The 20,613-nt window shown below is 38.5% G+C and overlaps 1 protein-coding gene across 2 annotated transcripts in view; it reads left to right on the top strand.

Annotated features, from left to right (window-relative positions):
* Positions 1-20,613, top strand: part of LOC122796555 (palmitoyltransferase ZDHHC11-like) — a 1,296,289-nt gene that overhangs the window by 1,089,588 nt on the left and 186,088 nt on the right. For both annotated transcript variants that reach the window (XM_044065129.1, XM_044065131.1), the window contains exon 9: positions 9,887-9,989. In XM_044065129.1, coding sequence (XP_043921064.1) covers positions 9,887-9,989 — 103 coding nt within the window. The remainder of the gene's footprint in view (positions 1-9,886; positions 9,990-20,613) is intronic.

Genomic DNA, 20,613 nt, shown 5'->3' with positions numbered 1-20,613 from the left:
GGATGGACTAGGGAAGCAAGTGTTGGGTCATCGACCTTTGCTATTAGGTCCTTGAACTATCTGGCACATTTTAAAATAAAAACAACTGACAACTTCACTGAAGACTGAATCCACAAAGTTTAATTCACCTTCAAATATATTCTTGAGTGTTCTACCCTTCCTAGTAATGAATCTTGGTTCTGTACCCAATTTGCCCACTATTAGTTTGTCCTCTAACAAAATATTCCAATTTTTTATCAGTATGTTTTTTATGTGACAATAATCAAGGTTATAAGTTGTAATATAGCTCATTGTGAAATCAGTTTGATTTGCACCTGTACCAATGATTGTGTCCTGGACCTGATTTTCCCTATCAACCTGACTATCATTCATAGAATAGTCATTCAACCCAGTAGGGTGTTGTATACTCAGAATGGGTATGTACACGCCATTAATTCCTTTCTCCACAACTTCTTCTATTAGTTTGTCGATCAAAGTACTCAGGTATGCTCTTTTTGTGAATAATTTTTTTCAAAAACTGGCACTCACTATGGAAGTCCTCATCTGTAGACACCATTCTGGCAGCCCTTACTTGTTGGCCCTTTACCACCGATCTTTTTTGGTGGTAAGGGTGTGCACTTGTATAGTGCAAGAATGTGTTTGAATAAGATGGTTTCCTATAAATTTTTGCTTGGTATCACTTTTCAACATAATTTTTGGCAAGTTGGACATCTAAGAATGCCATTTCATTTGGGTCAAAATTATATGTAAACGCTAAGAAGTCTGTGGTCTCATTTAGATAATCAATGAGATTTTTTGCCTCTTTATGTTTCCCTTTTATTAGTAAAAAGATGTCATCCAAATAGCGTGTAAAATAAATTATAAATAAAAGCTATGTGATAGGCCACTGTGACCACAGACACTTCCCTGATAGGGTGGGGGCATTTTCAGGGTATGACTGTCCAAGGCACATGGTCGTCCATAGAGTCCAATCTGCATATCAGTGTACTACAATTGAGGGCAGTGCTTCTAGCATTGCAGGCATTTCACCCTATCCTATCATCTGGAACAATTGCCATTCAATCAGACAACATGGCAGTTGTCTGGTATATCAACAAACAAAGGGGAACTAAGTCCTACGCGTTGTGTTTAGAGGCCATGAGAGTGTGGCAATGGGTGATGGCTTACAACTGCTGTCTGATCACAATGCACATTTCCGGGGATTCCAAAGTGATTGAAGACAAACTGAGCAGATTTATCCTTCTGCCTCATGAGTGATCCCTCAGCCTAACTATTACAGTGAGACTCTTCAGCCATTGGGGCCAACCTTGCTGCGATCTTTTTGCCTCCCCAACAAACCACAAGTGCAGCAACTATTTTGCCTTGATCCTCCTGCAAGGGGAGTCCCCAATGAATGCTCTGATTCATGATTGGCCAACGGGACTTCTGGACGCTTACTCCCTTCTTCCTCTAAACCCAACATTTCTGAAGAAAGCCCTCCAGTTGAAAAGCAAAGTGATCCTCATTGCACCCTATTGGCACCGCCAAGTATGGTTCCTCCTTTCTTTGGCCTCACCTGCTAGACAAACCATGGATCCTGGATCCAACTCCAGATCTGATTTCTCACCCCCCAAGGGTTCATTCATCCAAATATGCCCAATCTTAAATTGACAGCTTGGTTTCTCCATTTCAGTAATTGCCAGGCAGAACAGTCTTTCTTCCCCAGTCCATGACATTATACTGGCTTTGCATAAGCTATCCACCAGGAAAATTTACCACAGTGAGTGGAAAAGATTCTTAATATGGTGCAAGCAAAGAAAACTTGACCCTTATTCAGCTCCAGTGAATACAGTTTTAGATTATTTGTCAAATTTCTTCAAAGCAGGAGCTGCAACTTTAACCATGTCCATTTAGCTGCCATCTCCATTTTTCATAATGGTTTCAATGACTCTTTTTTAATCTCCCATCATCTTTGAAAAACCTTCCTAAAAGGGATAGCTCATATTAGACCATCCATTAAGGAGCCCACTGAACCACGGAGTCTCACATTAGTTCTTCAAGCTTTAACGCAACCCCCCTTTGAACTTGCTGCTACCTGCAATATCAAATTCTTATCCTGGAAGCCCTTATTCCTCGTGGCCATTACCTCAGTGACATGTATTTCTGAGCTTCATGTCCTATGTATTAAACGTTCTTATATAATCTTTCATAAGGACAGAGCATCACTTCAGACAAATCCTTCTTTCCTACTTCTTCATTCATTTATTACGTTCTACCCTCCTTCCCCTTCCTAGAGGCTCCTGAGGGATTGTCTGGGTCCAATGTCACTCTAGGGAATCTGCTCAGATATAGCCTCTGCTTTTCTTGTCATGGTCAAACTCGATCTGAGGTAACTGGGAGAAGGGCACTATGGGTAAAGCTTAGCTCGAGAGGTTTTTGGCTGGCACGAGCTTGGTATAAAGCTGACTCTGTTCCGAGGATGGAACTGACTCCCATCAGTAATGAATGTGTGACGCCCGTGCACTGGGCCAGCAATCAAGGAGCTTCAATCCTCACCACTAACACCTGTGAGGGGCAGCCATATAGAGAAAGGATAATAAATATACACACAGTAAAGTACAATTTCCCTTAAGAGCACACAGAGATCACAGTCAGTCTGGGGCTGGTTACTCCCTTTCTCTCCAGGTCCCCAATAAGACTCCCCATTGGCACAGCTATAGGGTCCAGATCTCAGTCTGGTGGGCAAGTTAAAACCTCCTGCACCCTCTCTGTCCAACCAGTGCTTCATGTCCCTGCCCAAGTAGCTGACACACACACACTTTGAGATACGAGTTATATACAACCACACAGACACTCCTGGGGAAGGCTGGCACAGGTTATCCACCTGTGCCCCTTTTCTGCCCAGTCTAAAAGGTAGCACCATCAGCCATCATCCACTAATATCAGCTACTCAAAGGCCCTTCTGAAAGGGTGTCTAATCATTACTGTGCAATATTATTATCCAAATGGTAAGTGTGAATGAATAGTCAAGGCTTATTAGAGTGACTTGTTACAGTACCACTATATACATACATACAGTGTACTCTTAGAACTTAAATTATCTCTACACAAAACAGCCACAGTTCAAAGGTTTAAAAAATATTTAATAATAAATAATAAAAACACAAGAGAATACTTCTTACTACACAGTGCTAGTCAAGAGTTTAGAGATCGCAGAGAAACACTTAAAATAATACCGTACAAAAGTTCTGACATCACAGAAAAACACACTAGTCTAATCTTCCTATTTCCTAGCTATATCTAAGAGAAAACACAGTTCTAAATAAACTTGCATATAGAAACAGGCAGTGCTGGTGATGATGGATGTTTTCAAGACAAAATGCTCTGAGCTCTCTGATTCTCTCTCTTTAAATTGATAACACAGAGCTGCTTCACACGACATCATTATTCACACTTCTCTGGTGTTCCCAGGCTAACAGAAACTACATTTACATTATTTACACCTGGTCAGAAACCAGAGCAATAAAGGACATTTATATTTGCAAATTCTAGCCATTAACTCTGGTCTTAAAACAATAGGCAGGATGCCTCCCTCTAGACATATCAGCTCCGCATTTTGACATCAACAACAGTCATAAAATGCTTGACTTAGCTTTCTTACAACAGAGTGCACTGTTACATTTTTGTAGCTCAATATCCAATGCAGTCTTTTCATATTTAAGAGAACAAGCCTGTGGCTTACATTAATATTTACAAATGACAGAATTATCTACAGGATTCTATCTAGCTAGGCTGGCAGCCTTTGCCTATCTTCACAGAATGAATGAAGATGAACAACACAGATGGAACATTATGGTAAGACATAACTTCATTTTACTGAGGGGCAATCTGTACCTCACATACAGAATGTTAACAGACCCTGTAATTTCAGACCTACTGCACATTTGCAAGTCCAGTGGGGGCATGAACAACCACTCAAGGTCTAATTATCTTTTGCAACAACATGTTGGAGAGATGGATATGTATTGCAGAGAATGCCACATCTTTGGAATCATCTTCGTTTCCACGTAGAACAAGGTACTGCTTTTAAACTATTCAGACATAATCTGGACGAATTAATGGATAACTGCAAATTCATTCCTGGTTTAGCATCCTTTTCTGTCATGGTTAGAGATAACATGTAAATATTCTGCTCATATATGGGTCACTCATACTTAAAATATCAAGGCTAAAAGTTCATGTAAATGTATAGTTAGGCTTCTAAAGATCCTCGTGGATCAATAGCCTAGTATGGACCAATGAACTTCTGTAATATTTTAAAAATAGACTGTTTTGAATGTTGCTGCATCATGTGCTTCAAACAAATCTGTTTCTTAGCTTGTCCGTTAGTCAAGCAAAATTACAATTTTATTAGAGTTTTTACCAAGTCTTTACAGATCCTAACATATACTGCAAAGTTGTTTTATGCACAAGTTAATTTCTCTTTTGAAACTTGCAACTGTTATAAAGAGTTTGGAATTCAAATGCTTCTGTAAAGTATTCCAATAAATCCAAATGAGAGCACTTCACGGCAAATAAAAGCAACCGTTTAATCAAATGCAAAATAACAACGATCGGTACACCGTTAGAACAGTAAACGCTTTCACATTTATGGCAAATGCTTCTTCAGACTGTTGACTAAGTATCAAGCTCTAGTAATTAAAACTGAACTCATTAAAAATCTATCCAATCAACATCTATTTTCACTTAAGAATTAATTGTCTCATAAAGTGCTAGTGCTTAAAACTCTAGTAGTATATAATATATATAAAAGTGAATTATTTAAAAACAACTTCTATAAAAATTCAAAACTCATTATTTACTAATACAGAAAAATACAATGTTTCTATACTCTATAAAAAATGGAATATAGAATATAAAATGTGTATATACAAATACTAATCAATTTTAAATACATAGAAATAACTGAAGAATGTCTAACTACTATATTCTAAAATGTATATAATATGAAATACAAAATATACAAACACATTAAACTATTTAATATGCTTATTTACATTCATTTAATAAAACAGACTGAAAAATAAAAAGAGACTACAAAATGATGAAAAAATAATGAAAAATGAAGTTATTCATTATTGTAGCAGCCTTGGGTCTAGTGTTGAAAGTCCCTAGCTTCTAAAAACGGCTTAAGGGAAACTCTGTCATTCAGGCCCATTAATTTATCTGCTTGTAACTTCATAATCCACCTAGCTTCTCTCTGTTCGGTGTATTTTCTATAATTTCCTAGTCTACTATTCCTCTCTACTATCTCTGCTACTGTGAATTTAAAACTATGTTTAGTACCAAAGGTTAGAACATGTCTCGCTATAAATGTGAAAGCGCTTACTGTTCTAACGGTGTACTGATCATTGTTATTTTGCATTTGATTAAACGGTTGCTTTTATTTGCCATGGAGTGTTCTCATTTGGATTTATTGGAATACTGTTTGCTGTTTTGAGTTTTGAGACACTTTACCCCTGTGAGTGGCTTCTGTAAAGTATCAAGATGTTTTACAAATGGTTTCTCATATAGTTTCTTGGATACTACCAAGACTGCACAGTAATAAATTTTAAAACTCATTATATTTGATTACCACTGGGACCCTTTTTAATCATCTGAACTGTAACTGGAACAAAGCTAAAAATAAGGGAAAAAGACCCCAAATCTGTGATAATTTTTAAATATTATAATAATTCACTCAGAAAGTTAATAGAACAGTAGATTTTGCTTTGTTGTGCATTTTAAGAGTAAGAAATATGAAATTAATTATTAACTGCCTGTAATCCTTAGTGATTTACCAGTAAATCAAGAATTTTACAAGGGACAGGGCAAAAATATATGCGGCAATATCAGGCATATTTGAGGTTTGTGAAGCTCTGCTGTTCAGTATATGTTGTCCAATTTCCATGGTACTGTGAAACACACCCATTTTGCTCAGTCATTCTAAAATTTTGCCCATGTTCAGCCATTTTACTGATTAGGCTTAAAGACTCGACTGCTTCTATGCACTCAATCATAAAACCACACAGGATAATTATATTTCTTGTAACAGCTCATGGCGTTCAGAGTACATTTTTAACTCTCAACCCTTATAGTCCATGATTTTCTCAATCACTCTTTGTTTTCATTAGTTTACACAGTTTTTGCTTTGAAATTGTTTTACTCAACACACATTTTTGTAGAGTCTGTTCATAAGTTAAAACTCTAATTACTCCTTTATATGCCTTACAGTAGATACAAACAAATTGAAGTACTTTTTACACAAAGTTGTTAGCATTCAAAAGTTACTTAGTTTTAGCTTTATGAAACCAACAGTCTGTTTTTAATTGAAAACATCAACTGCTCAACTTAATTTAAGAAGCTACAAAAAAGCTTCACATGTTTCTTGACAAAGTTCGATTCTGACTGCTTTTTCTTATAGATTGTAGTTTTATTCTCCACTTAAAATGATATTTAACAAACCAGACTTTAGATAAAATAGTTTTAAAACAGAAAGTGATGTATAATATTGTTGCATTTTGCTTTCACGCCATCTTTTAGTTCACATCAGTACACTCATTTAATCAATTCTTCACCTGGCTGTTTATAGTGCTGGCTGTACTGCATATTGCCATTGGTTTGCTTCCTTGTACTGTTGTATGAAAATCAGTCTTATTCTGTTTTACATTTTACCTTACCTTACCTTACTTGTAACGTCACTGTTTATTGAATATTATAGAATTTTGACTTTTAAAGTGCTTTTGATAAACATATGTTTGTAATACACACGTCACTGCATGCTGCTCACTGTAATACTCAATATATATTTATTCTCGACAATTCACTGTGTTAATTGTTGAAGTATTTGACTGCTAATAAATTCCATCAAAGTTTAATTTACCTCTCTCTTGATACATGTAGGATGGGATTCTGAAAGCCTTTATTTTAAGAATCTTAATATTCATTGGGTAAGGCTGCTTTGTAGAAGAGCATTACAGTGGGGTAACACAATTGTTAAAGTAATGCTTTTGGAAATCCCACGGATAGAGCCTTTTACAGTATCTGACCCTTAATAAACTTTAGTAAAAGCAGTTTTCTGTAATTTATAAACTCTCTGTATATAAATTATGTTAATATTACATTTATGTGGTAGGTCTACCTTTTCAGTCATGGTCTTGAAAACATTTCATCACAATGTTATCCAAAGTTGTACAGTATGTTCTCTTAAAAGTCATTTTTTGTGACACAAAATCATACTGCATTAGTTATTTCTTACAATGGTTGTAGATATATTTTTGCTGTGCTTATCCCTAGAGTATTGCCTGTCTATAATAACCCTTAATTTCTCTCTGTATAAAAAATATTTTATTTACAGACAACATCAAATTAAATGTGACCTCACCGTATTTAGGAGAACAGTGCTGCTCTACTTTAAGCAAGTCATACTGGTTGCCTGTAACATCTAATGCCTCTTTAGTGCTAAGCTCCTTTATATTTAAATCATTAAACTCTAATTACAACCCTTAATGTACAGATAAGGTAAACCAAATGTCTGAAACCAAAATTAAGGCAAATCTGCTGCAATGTGCCAAACCGTGACAACTAAAACCAAAAAGGCATAACCACCAGTAGAAGGAATTTATTGATATTAACTTCAGTACATTTTTTCCACTGGTGAGTACATGTTTTTGGTTTTAGTAAATCAAAGGTCTGTGTCTTATTTGCTGCATAATACTGGTAAACAGGTTGTAACCTTTCACAGAGCTCGATTAAACCCAAATTTGGAGAAAGAGCTTTTTGCAAAATTACTCTCTTTCTGTAGCATTCTTACAGAGAAATTTAGAAATTAAACCAGATACGCAACATTCAGAGGAAAACTTAAAGCACACGTAAGGGATTACAAATGCACATGTAATATTGAAATGAATAAATATACTAACTCCAGCCCATTGCACTTAGCATATCTGTTATGTTGTGACTTGGTAGTCATCACTCATATTGGTATGTGAATTTCACCTGGGTGAGCCATACAGACATCTTATTTGCCTCATGTTGTTACATAAAAGAACATACTGTTGAAAAAACTGTAAATAAAACAATTATGCAATTCTGGGTAGATGGAGTTAATAATATGTACATGTTAACCTAACGTCTACAGCTGGATATTATTTTTTCATTTCTCCGCTCTTACAGAAATGCTTCAAGAAAAAACAAGTTCTCACCAACTAAATGGTCTACTGAGAAAGGGCTCAAACTAAACACAAAAATGTGCAGCATTGTTGCCTTTAGGAAACTGCTGTCATCCCCAGCTTGCAGCTTAGCCAATATCCCACTCCACCCTGACAAGGTATTTAGGAATCTTCACACCTAAGTAGACAGTTCCATCACCACTGACTGCCATGTTGCAATAGTGGTTAGGAAGTCCTAATGTTGAGCACAGCTGATATCCAACAGTATCCTATCTAGGTTAAAGGATGTTGTTGTCCCTCTGTGCTCTGCCCTATTAAGGCTAATTATTGCATATAGTGTCTCTGTTAGTATGTACTTGGCAAAACATATCAGACTGTTATAAAAACCCCAAAGGTCCCTGATGAAAAAGATTGCTGGACTAAAAACCATTAACTCTCAAGACCAACTAGAAGACCTGTCCCTGTGTAGAGATCTGTGCCTGGCATTCCAAGTTGTCATTGACCCCTCCATAATGGATCTCTTACTGAGCTAAGGAACTAAACCTCCACCAACACGTACTGGTTGTTCCATTTCTGGAATAAATTGATCTTGCATGTAAGGAAGAGTGACACATTTACCTCTTTCAAGGGCAATCTTTAGGATTGGATGGATATCCACAAGTTCATTCCCAACTTGACGTGTCTTGCCATCCTGGAAGGGAGGGGGGGGCACATCTTGAGTGTGGTATTTTGACAGGACATGGTCTTCAGACTTGCCTTGCAGTCCTTATGGTCCTGTGAGACTGTACATTAATTAGTATGAGTTAAAATGTTAGAAAATATAGTTTACTATAAACCCGTGTTCATTCATTTGTTATAATGTCCATGCATGGCCGGCCTTAGGCATAGGCCAACTAGGCGGCTGCCTAGGGTGCTGGTCTAGCAGGGGCACTTTTCCAGTATTTATTTGGTGTAGGTAGACCAGGATGGGGGCACCAGGTAATGAGTTGGGGGGCACCATGGAGTCCTTTTGCCTAGGGTATCAGTTGACCTAGGGCCACTCCTGTGTCCATGCTTATTATTGTAATTTATTGTTATATCTGTGATCATCTTGCAAACTGCCTATGACTAGCATCATGGCTAAAACTACACCTTTGACCAGTCTACTTACCTGGTTAACAAATGGCAAATACATTAAATACATAGATAAATAAGTGTACAGTCACTTTAATACTGTTTTGTTGAATATTTTACTCAAGCAATCATTTTGGTCTATCTTCTATCTTGGTCAGTATGATGTTTCTTCTCACTTGCTGCACTACAATGTTTTTTATCCTTTTTTTAAAGAATTTTACTGTTTTTGTAGTAGATATGGCTGTCGAGCACATGATCTGGCATTTCCACCATTTGTTTTGTATTTGCCCTTTCTCTGCTTATCATTATAAGATTAACAAATACACTGGAGCCCAGAGCTGTGCTTCATGGCTACTTTAATTGTTGCCTACTCATTTATACCCGCTTGCCCTGCCAGTGAATGTGCATGCATGTAAATATTGTATTTGTCTGGCACATATTTAACAGCTGCCATGTATTAACTTTCTTTTTTGGGGGCTGGATGAGCTATAAAATAATGGAGTTTAGTAGCATCTGGCTTGTGTACTAAGAATTGCCTCCTTTAGCAATACCAGTTTGTAATATCCATATATTTTCTTTTGCAGTGCCTTCAAATGTCCAGATCAAGTTTATCATGTTGAGTCAAATGGAATGTTTGCAGAGCCTTCCGACATGAATGATGTCATGCATGTATCCTTGTGCCAACAGGTACAGTGGTTAAACCAAGCAGATCTACAGTCTTATTGGATCATGGGATTTTGTATATTTAAATATATCTAAGGGTTTGCAGATTTTTATTATTGTCCACTTTTCACCTAGTTTGTATACCTAGTAGGTACTGTATATAATTTTAGTTCTGTGGGAACACCTGGTGTGTGGTAATGCTGAAAGTGTGGTATTGGGCCAACAGCTCTGCATATCTAGCACTATGTGGCAGTGGGCATGATCTGTGGGCAAATGGTAAATGTATGGATCTCCCATACTTGTCTCATGTGCATATTGGACAATATGCCAGCATATACAGAGGGTGTGTCAATTCATATGTATTGGTATCACTTCTTCCATGCTTGATGAATATCCGACTGCTATGATGTATAGAACCTTTCTAATAGTAAGACAGTATTTGTACTCATTGCTGCATCTGGAGAGGCACTCCATCCGCTTGTGAAAGATGAGCAGGCTTTCCTCTATCTGCTCTGGAGCTGAAGAAAAAGACAAAAAAGACAAGCATTGTGAATTAAATGACTAGCATTTAAAATACAGTGCAATGACTGTTTATGCATATATGTACTGTACATCTATGGATTGCTATCTCTGATTTCTTTTTCCATTTGGCATAGAAAGCTAAAATGGCACCTCTTGATGCCACTACTGTGGTACCTGGTGTGCTCACCAGTGTTGCTGTTGCTTAAAGCAGCAGTTACCAGCCTGTCATGATTGTGCCAGGCATTCATTTTATACTTGGGACCCTCATAGGGTCCCCCAGCAAGTGTACATAAGAAACCAAAATATTTTGCTTTCTTTGGAGCATCATTTATGAGCTCTGCCATCCCCAGTGCCCACTGAAACTGTAGCCATTTATCATATCCAGAGGAATGTGGTAGCTGTCTCATGTCCTCATGTTTTGCTGCTGTCAATAAGTGATGTACAATTTTGAGCAGATAGGTAATAAGATGTAATGCTACCATTGTACTGTAGCACAAACACACATGGTTTGGCAGGATACTGTGAGGTGTGAAGTATGGCATGTAAATAGTGTGGTAGCAACACAGTATACATATATGTTTAAATTTTTGCATTTTAGCACCTCTGTAGGCCATACTGAAATGATACTTTTACCCAAGGTACTGCAAGGGTCAGTGACCCTGCCCAAGGACATGCATACAAGTGCACAATGTTGAATGAGCCTCATAGCACATCCTTGGTCATATGAACTATGAGATAAAAATGCAATTCCAAGACATTTACTCTAAGTAAGATCACTAATGTTTTGACTGCAGTAATTGCTTTGAAAAGGGGATGATGGAAACAGGCAAAGCTATGGTCATTATGGTATGGAATGTGCTAACAAGCAAGTAGATACTAAAGCAAATGTACCAGTTTCTTTATTAACCAATTCTACACTTGAGAAAAGTGAGGAGTAGTGACTGCACTTTTTGATTACTGCTTTTCTCTTGTACTTTGGGTTTGTGTTGTTTGTTGACCTACATGAAACTGTTTTGAAGAAAAGGGCTGAGTTTGTGGGTTTATCTCATGACAGGTGAATTCTTTCTGGAGTGGATCTGCACATAGATTGGGGTTCTTACAAGATCTGACACTTGCAATGTGCTGAAACCTGTGAGTTTAAGCGTCACTTGGGAATGCTTTGTGTGTTGCAGGAACTGGAATGTATAGGTCCTGTTTTACTTATTGGTCATATCCTGTTAAGTATGATTGTATATAACTGATATATTCTGCCATATATCCTGCTGTTTATGCTAAGAGAGGGTTACATCTGTGCAAATTAATTGTTGAGGCTCATTTACCTCTAACCCTGGCATACTTAAGTCTTCCAGAAATATTTCCATTTGAGCTCTTTGGTGATTTCCACATTTCTCTGCTTTATACAAATGTTCATGAAATTTCTGAAAAATATCTCAAACCTCTACAGGATCTCTGGTTATTTTTCTTATCAGCTCCTCAAGTTTGACAACAACTCTTTCTACTTTCTGTTGCCTAAGAAGTTGTGCTGAAAGTTTTTGTGTACTGGAGTTATCAAAAAAAAAAAGTTGCTTAACAGCAGTCATTCTAAATTCATACTTATTATCCAGATTTTGCTCTTTAGCCCTCTACAGTTGTACCTATTCTTGTTATGTGAGATTTCTCTTACTCTGCAGTGCTTTAACCTTTGTCAACCCCTCTGTGTAACTCCTGTTATTTCTTAGCCATATATTTTTCTTTTTATTTCTACCCTGTTTTTAAACTCAACTTTTATTTTATCCCACCCACTAGATATAACTTCTGCATAAATGTCTAACTTCTCTAATAACTCAAGAATTATTTCCACTTTCCACTCCTTAAATTTGTCTTTCTTTAACAGGTAGTTGGGGAAGTGGCAATGTCTCATTTTTACTTCCATTACCCTGCAGTTTTATTTTAATTTTTATTGGCACATGATCTGAAATAGTTATTAGATGTGTGCTGAAGCTTTCAATTAAATCCACATGTTCTTGTGAAATACAATTTCCATCTAGTCTAGCCCAGTTATTTTATCTTGGGGAATAATATATAAATTCTCTCTGGGCTCCTACTGCTGAGGTGACATCATTCGTACCAAATATTTTCATAAATTTCTTCAAAAATCTACCCTCTTTTGTTATATTTTCCCTTCTGTGTCTCCAAGATGCATCCTCACCGTTGCAAATCCAGTATCAGTCCCAACCAATAAGTAATATTCCCTGCTGAAAGCTGATTATTTGTCCCAAAATTTTCTTAAGCTCCATAATAGCAGTTTTAGGTGGAATACAAAAACATGCCAGCGTAATCCTTTTCCATTGCCAGTAGCTAGACAGATCGGAGGTGAAAATTAAAGTGGGTGGGTTCCTCTCTGATGATTTCTGCTTGAGCAGAGGAACCAGGCAGGGCTCTTTTCCTTTGTTGTTTACATTATGTTTAGACCATTGCAAAGAAAATAAGGGATTCAGAAATTCAAGGATATAATTGGCATGGCAGTCAAGAACAGCTGGCTCTATTTGCAGATAATATTATTTTATACCTGATAAAACTAGAAAAGGACATTTCAGTCTTGTGGAACATTTTGCAACAGGTTCAAATCTTTTCAGGATACAAAATTAATGACGCTAAAACAAAGGCAAGAGCTGTAAATTATGTGCCCACACACAAATTGGTTCAGCAATATCCGTATTTATGGGGACATGATAAAATGAAGTACCTAAGGGTATGGATTAAAAATGATTCCAGTGTGACAGCTAAGGATATGTGGGAAGAGACTTAAAAGATAATACAAAAACTGAGAAACTGGAAGCTTTGTTATATGGATATGGATAGTAAAGATACAAGCAGTTAAAATGTTTTAGTCCCTGTAGTCTTATACACAGGTTAGGCATATTTTATCAACCAGAGGAGTAGTTATGGACAGCAATTAATAAAGAGCTAAAGGATTTTATCTGGGATGGGAAGAAGGCAAGAGTCAAGTGGGATAAACAGATTTTTCCAATACATAGAGGCAGATTGCGATTTCCTGTTTTGAAGAGGTATTTATGAACTACAGTTAAGGCTCCTATACATAGCAAGAAGAAACCAATAATTCAAAGTGGAAAGGGGTAATGCTGAAATGGGGAAGCTTGAGAAACAAGGAGAGACTAGGATTTTGGATGCAGATATTTAAGGAGAATAACAATAATCATACAGAATATTTAAGTAGAAGAAAGTATTCTAAGAACTACGCCAAAATGGGAATGGAGAAAGGAGATTCTGCAGATAGGGATGACCACAATTAGGGATAAAGACAATAGGCAAGAGGGGCTGGAGTTTATTGGAGAAAACTGGCAAAGGAAAGAAGGTATTGGGAGCAAATAACTAGAGGGGGAAGGTAATGGAATCGGAAGGCACCAAGAATTTATTTGGACTGCAGGTTAGAGATTTTCTTCCCTATCAAGGACTGATATCAGAGATTTCCTTCCCTATCAAGGATTAATATCAGAATATAGGCAAAGAGAGAAAGTTGGGGGTTGGGGACCAACTTTTTAACAAAGAGAAAATGGGAAGGGTCCTAAATGAAAGACCAGCACTGGCAGAGTTTTTAGTAGAATGTAGAACAGAAGCTGCTGTTAAAAAAGAAATAATTTAGTAGAGCATGTAAAATATTGTATAATAACTATAAGAATCAATCAGAGAAGGTTAGAAGGGATTGGGAAGAGCGATTGGACAAGCAATTCACAAAGAAACAAGGGGAGATATATGTATGTATGTGTCCCAAATATGTAACAAAATCTAGAAGATTTAGGATTTTTGCTTGGAAATGTGTACAGATATTTTTATACCCCAAGTAGACTCCAGAGGATTTTTCTTCAGGTAGACAGCAAATGTTGGAGGTGTGATGGGGAAGAAAAAGGTAATTGAGAACATATTTTCTGAGAGTGTAATGAGTTGGCAGACTTTAGAGATTCCCTGCAGACTACTGTATCAGCGATACTGGGTGAGCAAAGTAGTGTATCTAGGGAAATGATTTTTCTGAGTTATGATACAGAATCGGAAGTGCCTCGATATAGTAAGGGCTTGTTGAATCTAATTATGGTGGCTGCCAAAAAAGCAGTTACTAGAAAATGGAAGTCAGGGGAGGAATGAAGTTTAAAAGAAGGCAGGATTTGAATGAGCTATATATTGTTTGACCGTTAGTGATTGGGTAGATAATTTTATTTGCAAACATTATACATCACTACAGATTGTCAATATGGTTTGTTTTCTTTTAGATGAATGTATGTTTGCCTATGTCATAAGTGATAATTTAATAAAGATGTTTCTTATTTAAAATAAATGTCTTTGATCCTCCAAGAAAAATATTCTGAAGACAGTTGGGTACAGCAGCTTGAATCTCATTCCTGCCTTTTGACATTCCCTGATTGATGGGATTCACTTGTTTTTCTTCTCCCTGCTGAACAGTGAGTAATCATTTTCCACAAACACTGTACTGTATCCAATTTTTAATATTTTGATCTTCTGCCCCACTTTTATCAGGGTCAACTCTTTCTTGCTTGTAAGAGTGCATCGCTACCAATACAGGTCTTGGCGGCTTTCTGATGGCCAGGTTTGGGACATGCACACAACATGCCCTTTCAGTTAACAAATCCTTGTGTGTAATATCAGTCCAGTTGTTTTTTTTTTTTTTTTTTTTATGTTCTCATAATGTTAATACAGTCTGTTCTTTCCTTTTTCTTCAGTACAGCATAAAATATCAAGTTCTTTCCATGTGCTCTGTCCTCTAACTCTACCATTTTTTTGAGTCCACTCTTCTTGAACAGTCTCATACTCAGCCAGCCTTTTCTTCATTTTTGACCTCTGATTTTTACAGTTTTACCAGTTCATATGAATAGTGGTTCAAAGCTTCTTCCAGTTTTTCCAGCCTCTTGTTGTTTGAACTGATGTACTCATTCACTGTTTCATTTATTTTAATCAATTTTAAGTACATTTGATTTATTTTTTCCTCTAAATTACTGGAATCCATTTCTTGTTCCAAAGTTGCAAACTGAACTTTTTGCTGAACAGCTGCAAGATTCTTCCCAGTCTGTTTTTTCTTTTCATTTTATCTAGTTGATTTTCTTTTAGGTATTTTATTTTACATTTGCTGATAGGGTTTGTCCGTCTGAGCTTGAGAGCCCTTTTTCAGCAGTGGCCCGAGGAGAAAAGCTCCAAATAACACATTAGTATTTATACAGGTAATAACAGTAATAAAGTATATAGCATTAATGATATGTACAGAAAAAAACATATTCAGATATGTACAGCAACATGCATTTTTGTAAATAGAAAACATTCATAATATAATATGAACAATAGTCTGAGGTTTTGAATGTTGATAAAAAAAAAGTCAGTAGACAAATTACAATAATTGCAGAGTTTAAACTGTACATGGCCTAGGTATTTGTTTAGTAGATGCTTAGTTAGGGATTATTGTAGGGCAGGAAGATACAGAAGGAAGTGTAATAGAAGTGTGTTGAGAATTGGTATATGAGTAGATTGAGAGAAGGGTGAGAGATATGCATATTGGTAATGTGGAATTTGATGTTAATGCTGTCAGCATATGGGACAATACTAGGCTTTCATAGGTGTGTACTAGGCTAATGGCCCTGGGGCCTGTGTAAGCCAAGCCAATAAGAATCCCTAGTGTCATGTCAACAGACGTTAGTTCCCATTGCCTCCATCTAGCAGGACAGCTGAGGTGATCTCCGGGGTGAATTTTCTATTTCCCATCCACTCGTCAGGATTTCTTTTGAAGAGGGCCAGAGAGGAGCTCTGCTTGATGTGGATGGGGAGTCTGTTCCAGAACATGGGCAGTCTCTGGGTAAGGAACCTATCCCTCCAGCATGTTCTGTTTAATGTGATAACAAGATTGAGGTCCCTGGAGCGTGTGGCATGGCGGGATTATTTTTTTTTAGATGTAGCATGTCTAGCAGCTCTGGGTCAGACATGGCTTTGTAGGTTAAGCAGAGATTGCCTCTAAGGAGGTGATATGAGACTGAGTATAGCTGGAGTTTTTTGAGTCTGTCCATATAGAGCATGTGTTTAAGGCCTGGAATCCTATTGGTGAGGTATTTTTGTGGCCTTTCCAGCTGTTGCAGGTGTCTAGCGAGGTACATGCCAACAGGGGCATTGTATTCTATAATAGGTCTAATGAGGGGCGAGTAGAGAGTGACTATGACCTCTTTCTTCCTAGATGAGAAACCCTTTGTGATGAGATGTGCCACATAAAAGGATTTTCTAACCACAGTGTCGATGTGGTTGTCAAAGGAGAGGTTGCTGTCAACCTGTGTTCCCAGATCTCTTACTACACCTTCGGAGTTAAGTGGAACACTGTTGATGTGGTAGTTCATGGGCACAGAGTTTTTATCAAAGGGAATAATGATGCACTTTTTGGCATTTAGTTTAAGACCGTGGTTCAGGCACCAGTCATTGGTGTCAGTGTGGCCCCTTTGTAGGATGTCTGCGTCAGTTGGGGATTCTGTAATGGCTCTCAGTTTGCAATCATCTGCAAACTTGGTCACCCAGATTCCTTTTGTGTTGACTTGAACTTCTGAGAAGAAGGGGACCCAGGACAGATCCCTGTGGGACACCACTCGTGACTGGTCAGTAGAAAGATTTGGAGCCTGCAGCCTTCACAGTGTGAGTTCTATCTGTGAGCCAGTTAGCAACCCACCTTATGACATAGGGGTTAATGCCTAGATTAGTGAGTCTATCAATGATTCCTGAGTGGAGAATGGTATCAAAGGCCTTGACAAGATTGAGATAGGCTATGTGTACCACTTTGCCCTTGTCCACAGCTATGGTGATGGCCTCAAAGAAGTCTACCAGATTGAGCAGGCATTATCTACCCTTCACAGATGTGAACTGCATGAGGTCCAGAGTTTGGAGGCTTCCTATATCCCTATTTATAAGGTCCACGATGATACTCTCCATAGCCTTGCATATCAGACTAATCAGGCTATTGGGGCAGTTGTTTCTGGGGTCTGTAGTCCAAACCCTTTGTGGAGTGGGGATGACTGTGGTTGTTCGCCATTCAGTGGTTACAAAGCCTGAAGTGAGGCTGTGATTGAATAGGACACACTGGTGTGGTGCTAGTTCATTTTGTAGCTCATGTAGGATGCATCCAGTGATATTATCGGGTCCCATGGAAGCTGTGTTCTTGGCTTTAGACAGTGCGGTTTTAACCTGAGCAGCAGTAATTTTAGAAACTTTACACTCCTCAGGAATTGCGGTCAGCCCTTTGGGGGGTGAAAGGGGGGGGTAAGGTTTGCACTGAACCTATCAGCCAATATATTGGCAATGTCAGCTGGCTTGGTATATGTGTTGTCATTTGTGCTGTAGCTCAGAGCAGGCCTGAGTGTTGCCCTGAAGAGTCTTGACATAACTATAGAAGGCCTTGTGGTTGTCTTTAGTATTTGCTGCTATTTTGTTTTCATAGCTAGCTTTAGGGGATTTGATGAGGTATCTCAATTTTTTTGCGAAGGCTAGCTAGGGATTTTTTCCAGTCTTGGGACTTTACCCTTTTCTGCAACAGTTTCTTCCTTTTGTTATATAGTTTGTTTATGGTAGGAGACCACCAGATTGGCTTCCTATTTTTGGAGGTAAGCATCTTGGTTCTGTTTGGGATGGCTCTATCCATGCACTTGTGAATGTGTTGATACAGCGCAATGGTGTGTGATTCAGCAGTCGAGCAGCTATTTTCCAACTGCATGGGCATCGTAAAGTTTGCCACCTCAATTTTTAGGAGCCCAAAGTTTACTGTGGAGAAATTTTTACACTGGTTTCCTTTATGGTGGGAGGGGGGGATGTGGATATCCATATCCATGTTGATTAGCTTGTGGTCAGATCTGACCAGGGAGGAGTTAATTTCAGGTGTAGAGCAGCAGTTGCTCATGTTTGTTATGACCAGATCGAGGATGTTGTTACCCCTAGTGGGGGTAAGAACAAGTTGGTCCAGGGCATTGGAATTTATGAAATCCAGGAATCGTTGAGTGAGTGAATTAGTACTTGAGTAATTTTCCCAGTTTATGTAGGGGTAATTAAAGTCCCCCAGTATTAGGGTGTTGGGTTACACTTTGGTATTTTCCAGGATGTTTAGGAATGTGGAGTGGGAGTCTTGCAACATGGTGGAGGATCTATAGCAGGCACCCACCTGGATTGCTGTCTTGCCTAGTGTTAATTGTACCTGGAGTATCCCCGAAGTGTTGTGTTGGGCTATTAGTCTGGAGGTGTGTATGTCCTTTATGAATATGGAGACACGTCTGCCTTTGGTGCTTCGGTCCAGGTTTTGGGGCCTAAAGGTGTGGTATGAATTGTAGCCTGGTAGCACGGGGGTGCTCTCTGGAGCCTTGAACCAGGTTTCAGTTACTGCGCAGACATCGATGTTCTCCATTTTAAGGAGGGTTTCAAGTGAGTGCATTTTGAGATCCAAACTTCTAGCATTGAGTAGCATAACCCTCAGATTCCGTTTGGTTGTAGCAGTTACAGTGGTACTTCTGACATCAAGACATTGCCTAAAAAAGGCACTATAGGGGTGGCAAGCACCTTAGCCAGTATCCGGAATCCAAGGGGTGACAGATGCAGGCCATCTCTGATGAAGCATCGAGGTCTGTCAATCATGTCATCCCAGGCAGACCACTACTGGATCCCCTTCAAATGACACCAGCAATTTAGCCAATTGTTGAAGTCAGTCATGTTCTGCTTGTACTGTGGTATCATTCTGGGTGATGGCAGGATGCTGCTCAGGGCTAGGGTTATGCCTGCCTGAGCTACATGCTCCGCCATGTCTCTCTTCATGTAGTCCAGAGAGGTTGTTCACACCAACATGGACAATGACAGAGTCATATTTGTACCTGCTGTGGAGTGACCTGAGCATGTGTGTTATGTGGTGGATCCTGGCACCTGATAGGCAGCTAACTGTAACATTCTCCATGTTCATCCTGGTGAGTGGGACATCAGTGTGCCTTACTATTGAATCACCTATGTAATGGGTATACTGTGTTGCCTTAGGGGCTTTTTTTGGGTGGCACACTGTGAATTATGTGTTGTGTAAAACCACTGAAAGTAACAAAAGAACAGCCAAGGAGTGCTAACAAAATCCCAGTTCTTTATTGTAAGTGCTTTCGTTCATCCACACTATACAAAGAACTTCTTCAGACAAAACAGTTTTGTCCGAAGACGTTCATTGTATAGTGTGGATGAACGAAAGCACTTACAATAAAGAACTGAGATTTTTTTAGCACTCCTCGGCTGTTCTTTTGTTATTAATTGTGTTGCGTGGCTTGTACCTATGTGATGGTTACTTGCATGTCTGCCTTGGAGGTCTCTGATGTTTGGGTAGATTTTTAATGAGAGCCTCCACAAAAGTGGGTGTGTGTTTTGTGTTTCTATGTGAGGATAGTGGTGGTGAATGTTTTCGAAGACCATGTGTTTCATGTGGTGTGGTGCAGGTCTTGACCTTGTCCTCTTGCCTGGCAAGTCCAGCCATGGCATGAGAGTGCATTGCTTCCAACTTGGATATATAGGTGCATCTCTCACAAGTCTGGGTGTTGGGAGGTAGGAGGAGAGGGTTGTCTGTGTACATGAGGCAGTTGCTACACTTCCACAGGATGCCCAGGTTCACCAGGTTACCAGGAGTGAGCACAGCTAAAATTACAATAAATGCAGTTGAATTTAGGGCAAAAAGAACAGCAGAACAAGTACAGTAAACAGTAATATAAGCAGGTAAAGCAGTGATACTTTGATTTAACCAAAATAGTCTCTCTCTCTCCTCTCTGCTGCTCATGTAGGCTTTAGGATGCCAAAAGGGGATCCACGGAGCTTAACCAAGGGCATAAACCATGCAAACACAGGTTTTTAAGGCAAAAAGTTAAAAGGGATAGAAATGCTGCTCAAACAGCCAATAAGCTAAGATTTCCGAGTTTGAAACCACTCCTCTTACAACTGATAGGCTGCCCAGTGCTTACCACTCTCACTGATAGGTGGAAAGGCTTCCCTCAGTCACAGAAAGTATGGGGCACTCAGAAACTACGAAAACTGTCCTGAATACAGCAAAATCTGTAACTGGACTATAATGGTTAAGAAAAAGGTGGGA

Source organism: Protopterus annectens, chromosome 3.part0 (genome assembly GCF_019279795.1).
Source record: "Protopterus annectens isolate FY-2018-M chromosome 3.part0, PAN1.0, whole genome shotgun sequence".
Classification (NCBI taxonomy): domain Eukaryota; kingdom Metazoa; phylum Chordata; order Ceratodontiformes; family Protopteridae; genus Protopterus; species Protopterus annectens.
The sequence above is the reverse complement of the archived record's forward strand: the minus strand, read 5'-3'. Positions and strand labels throughout refer to the sequence as shown.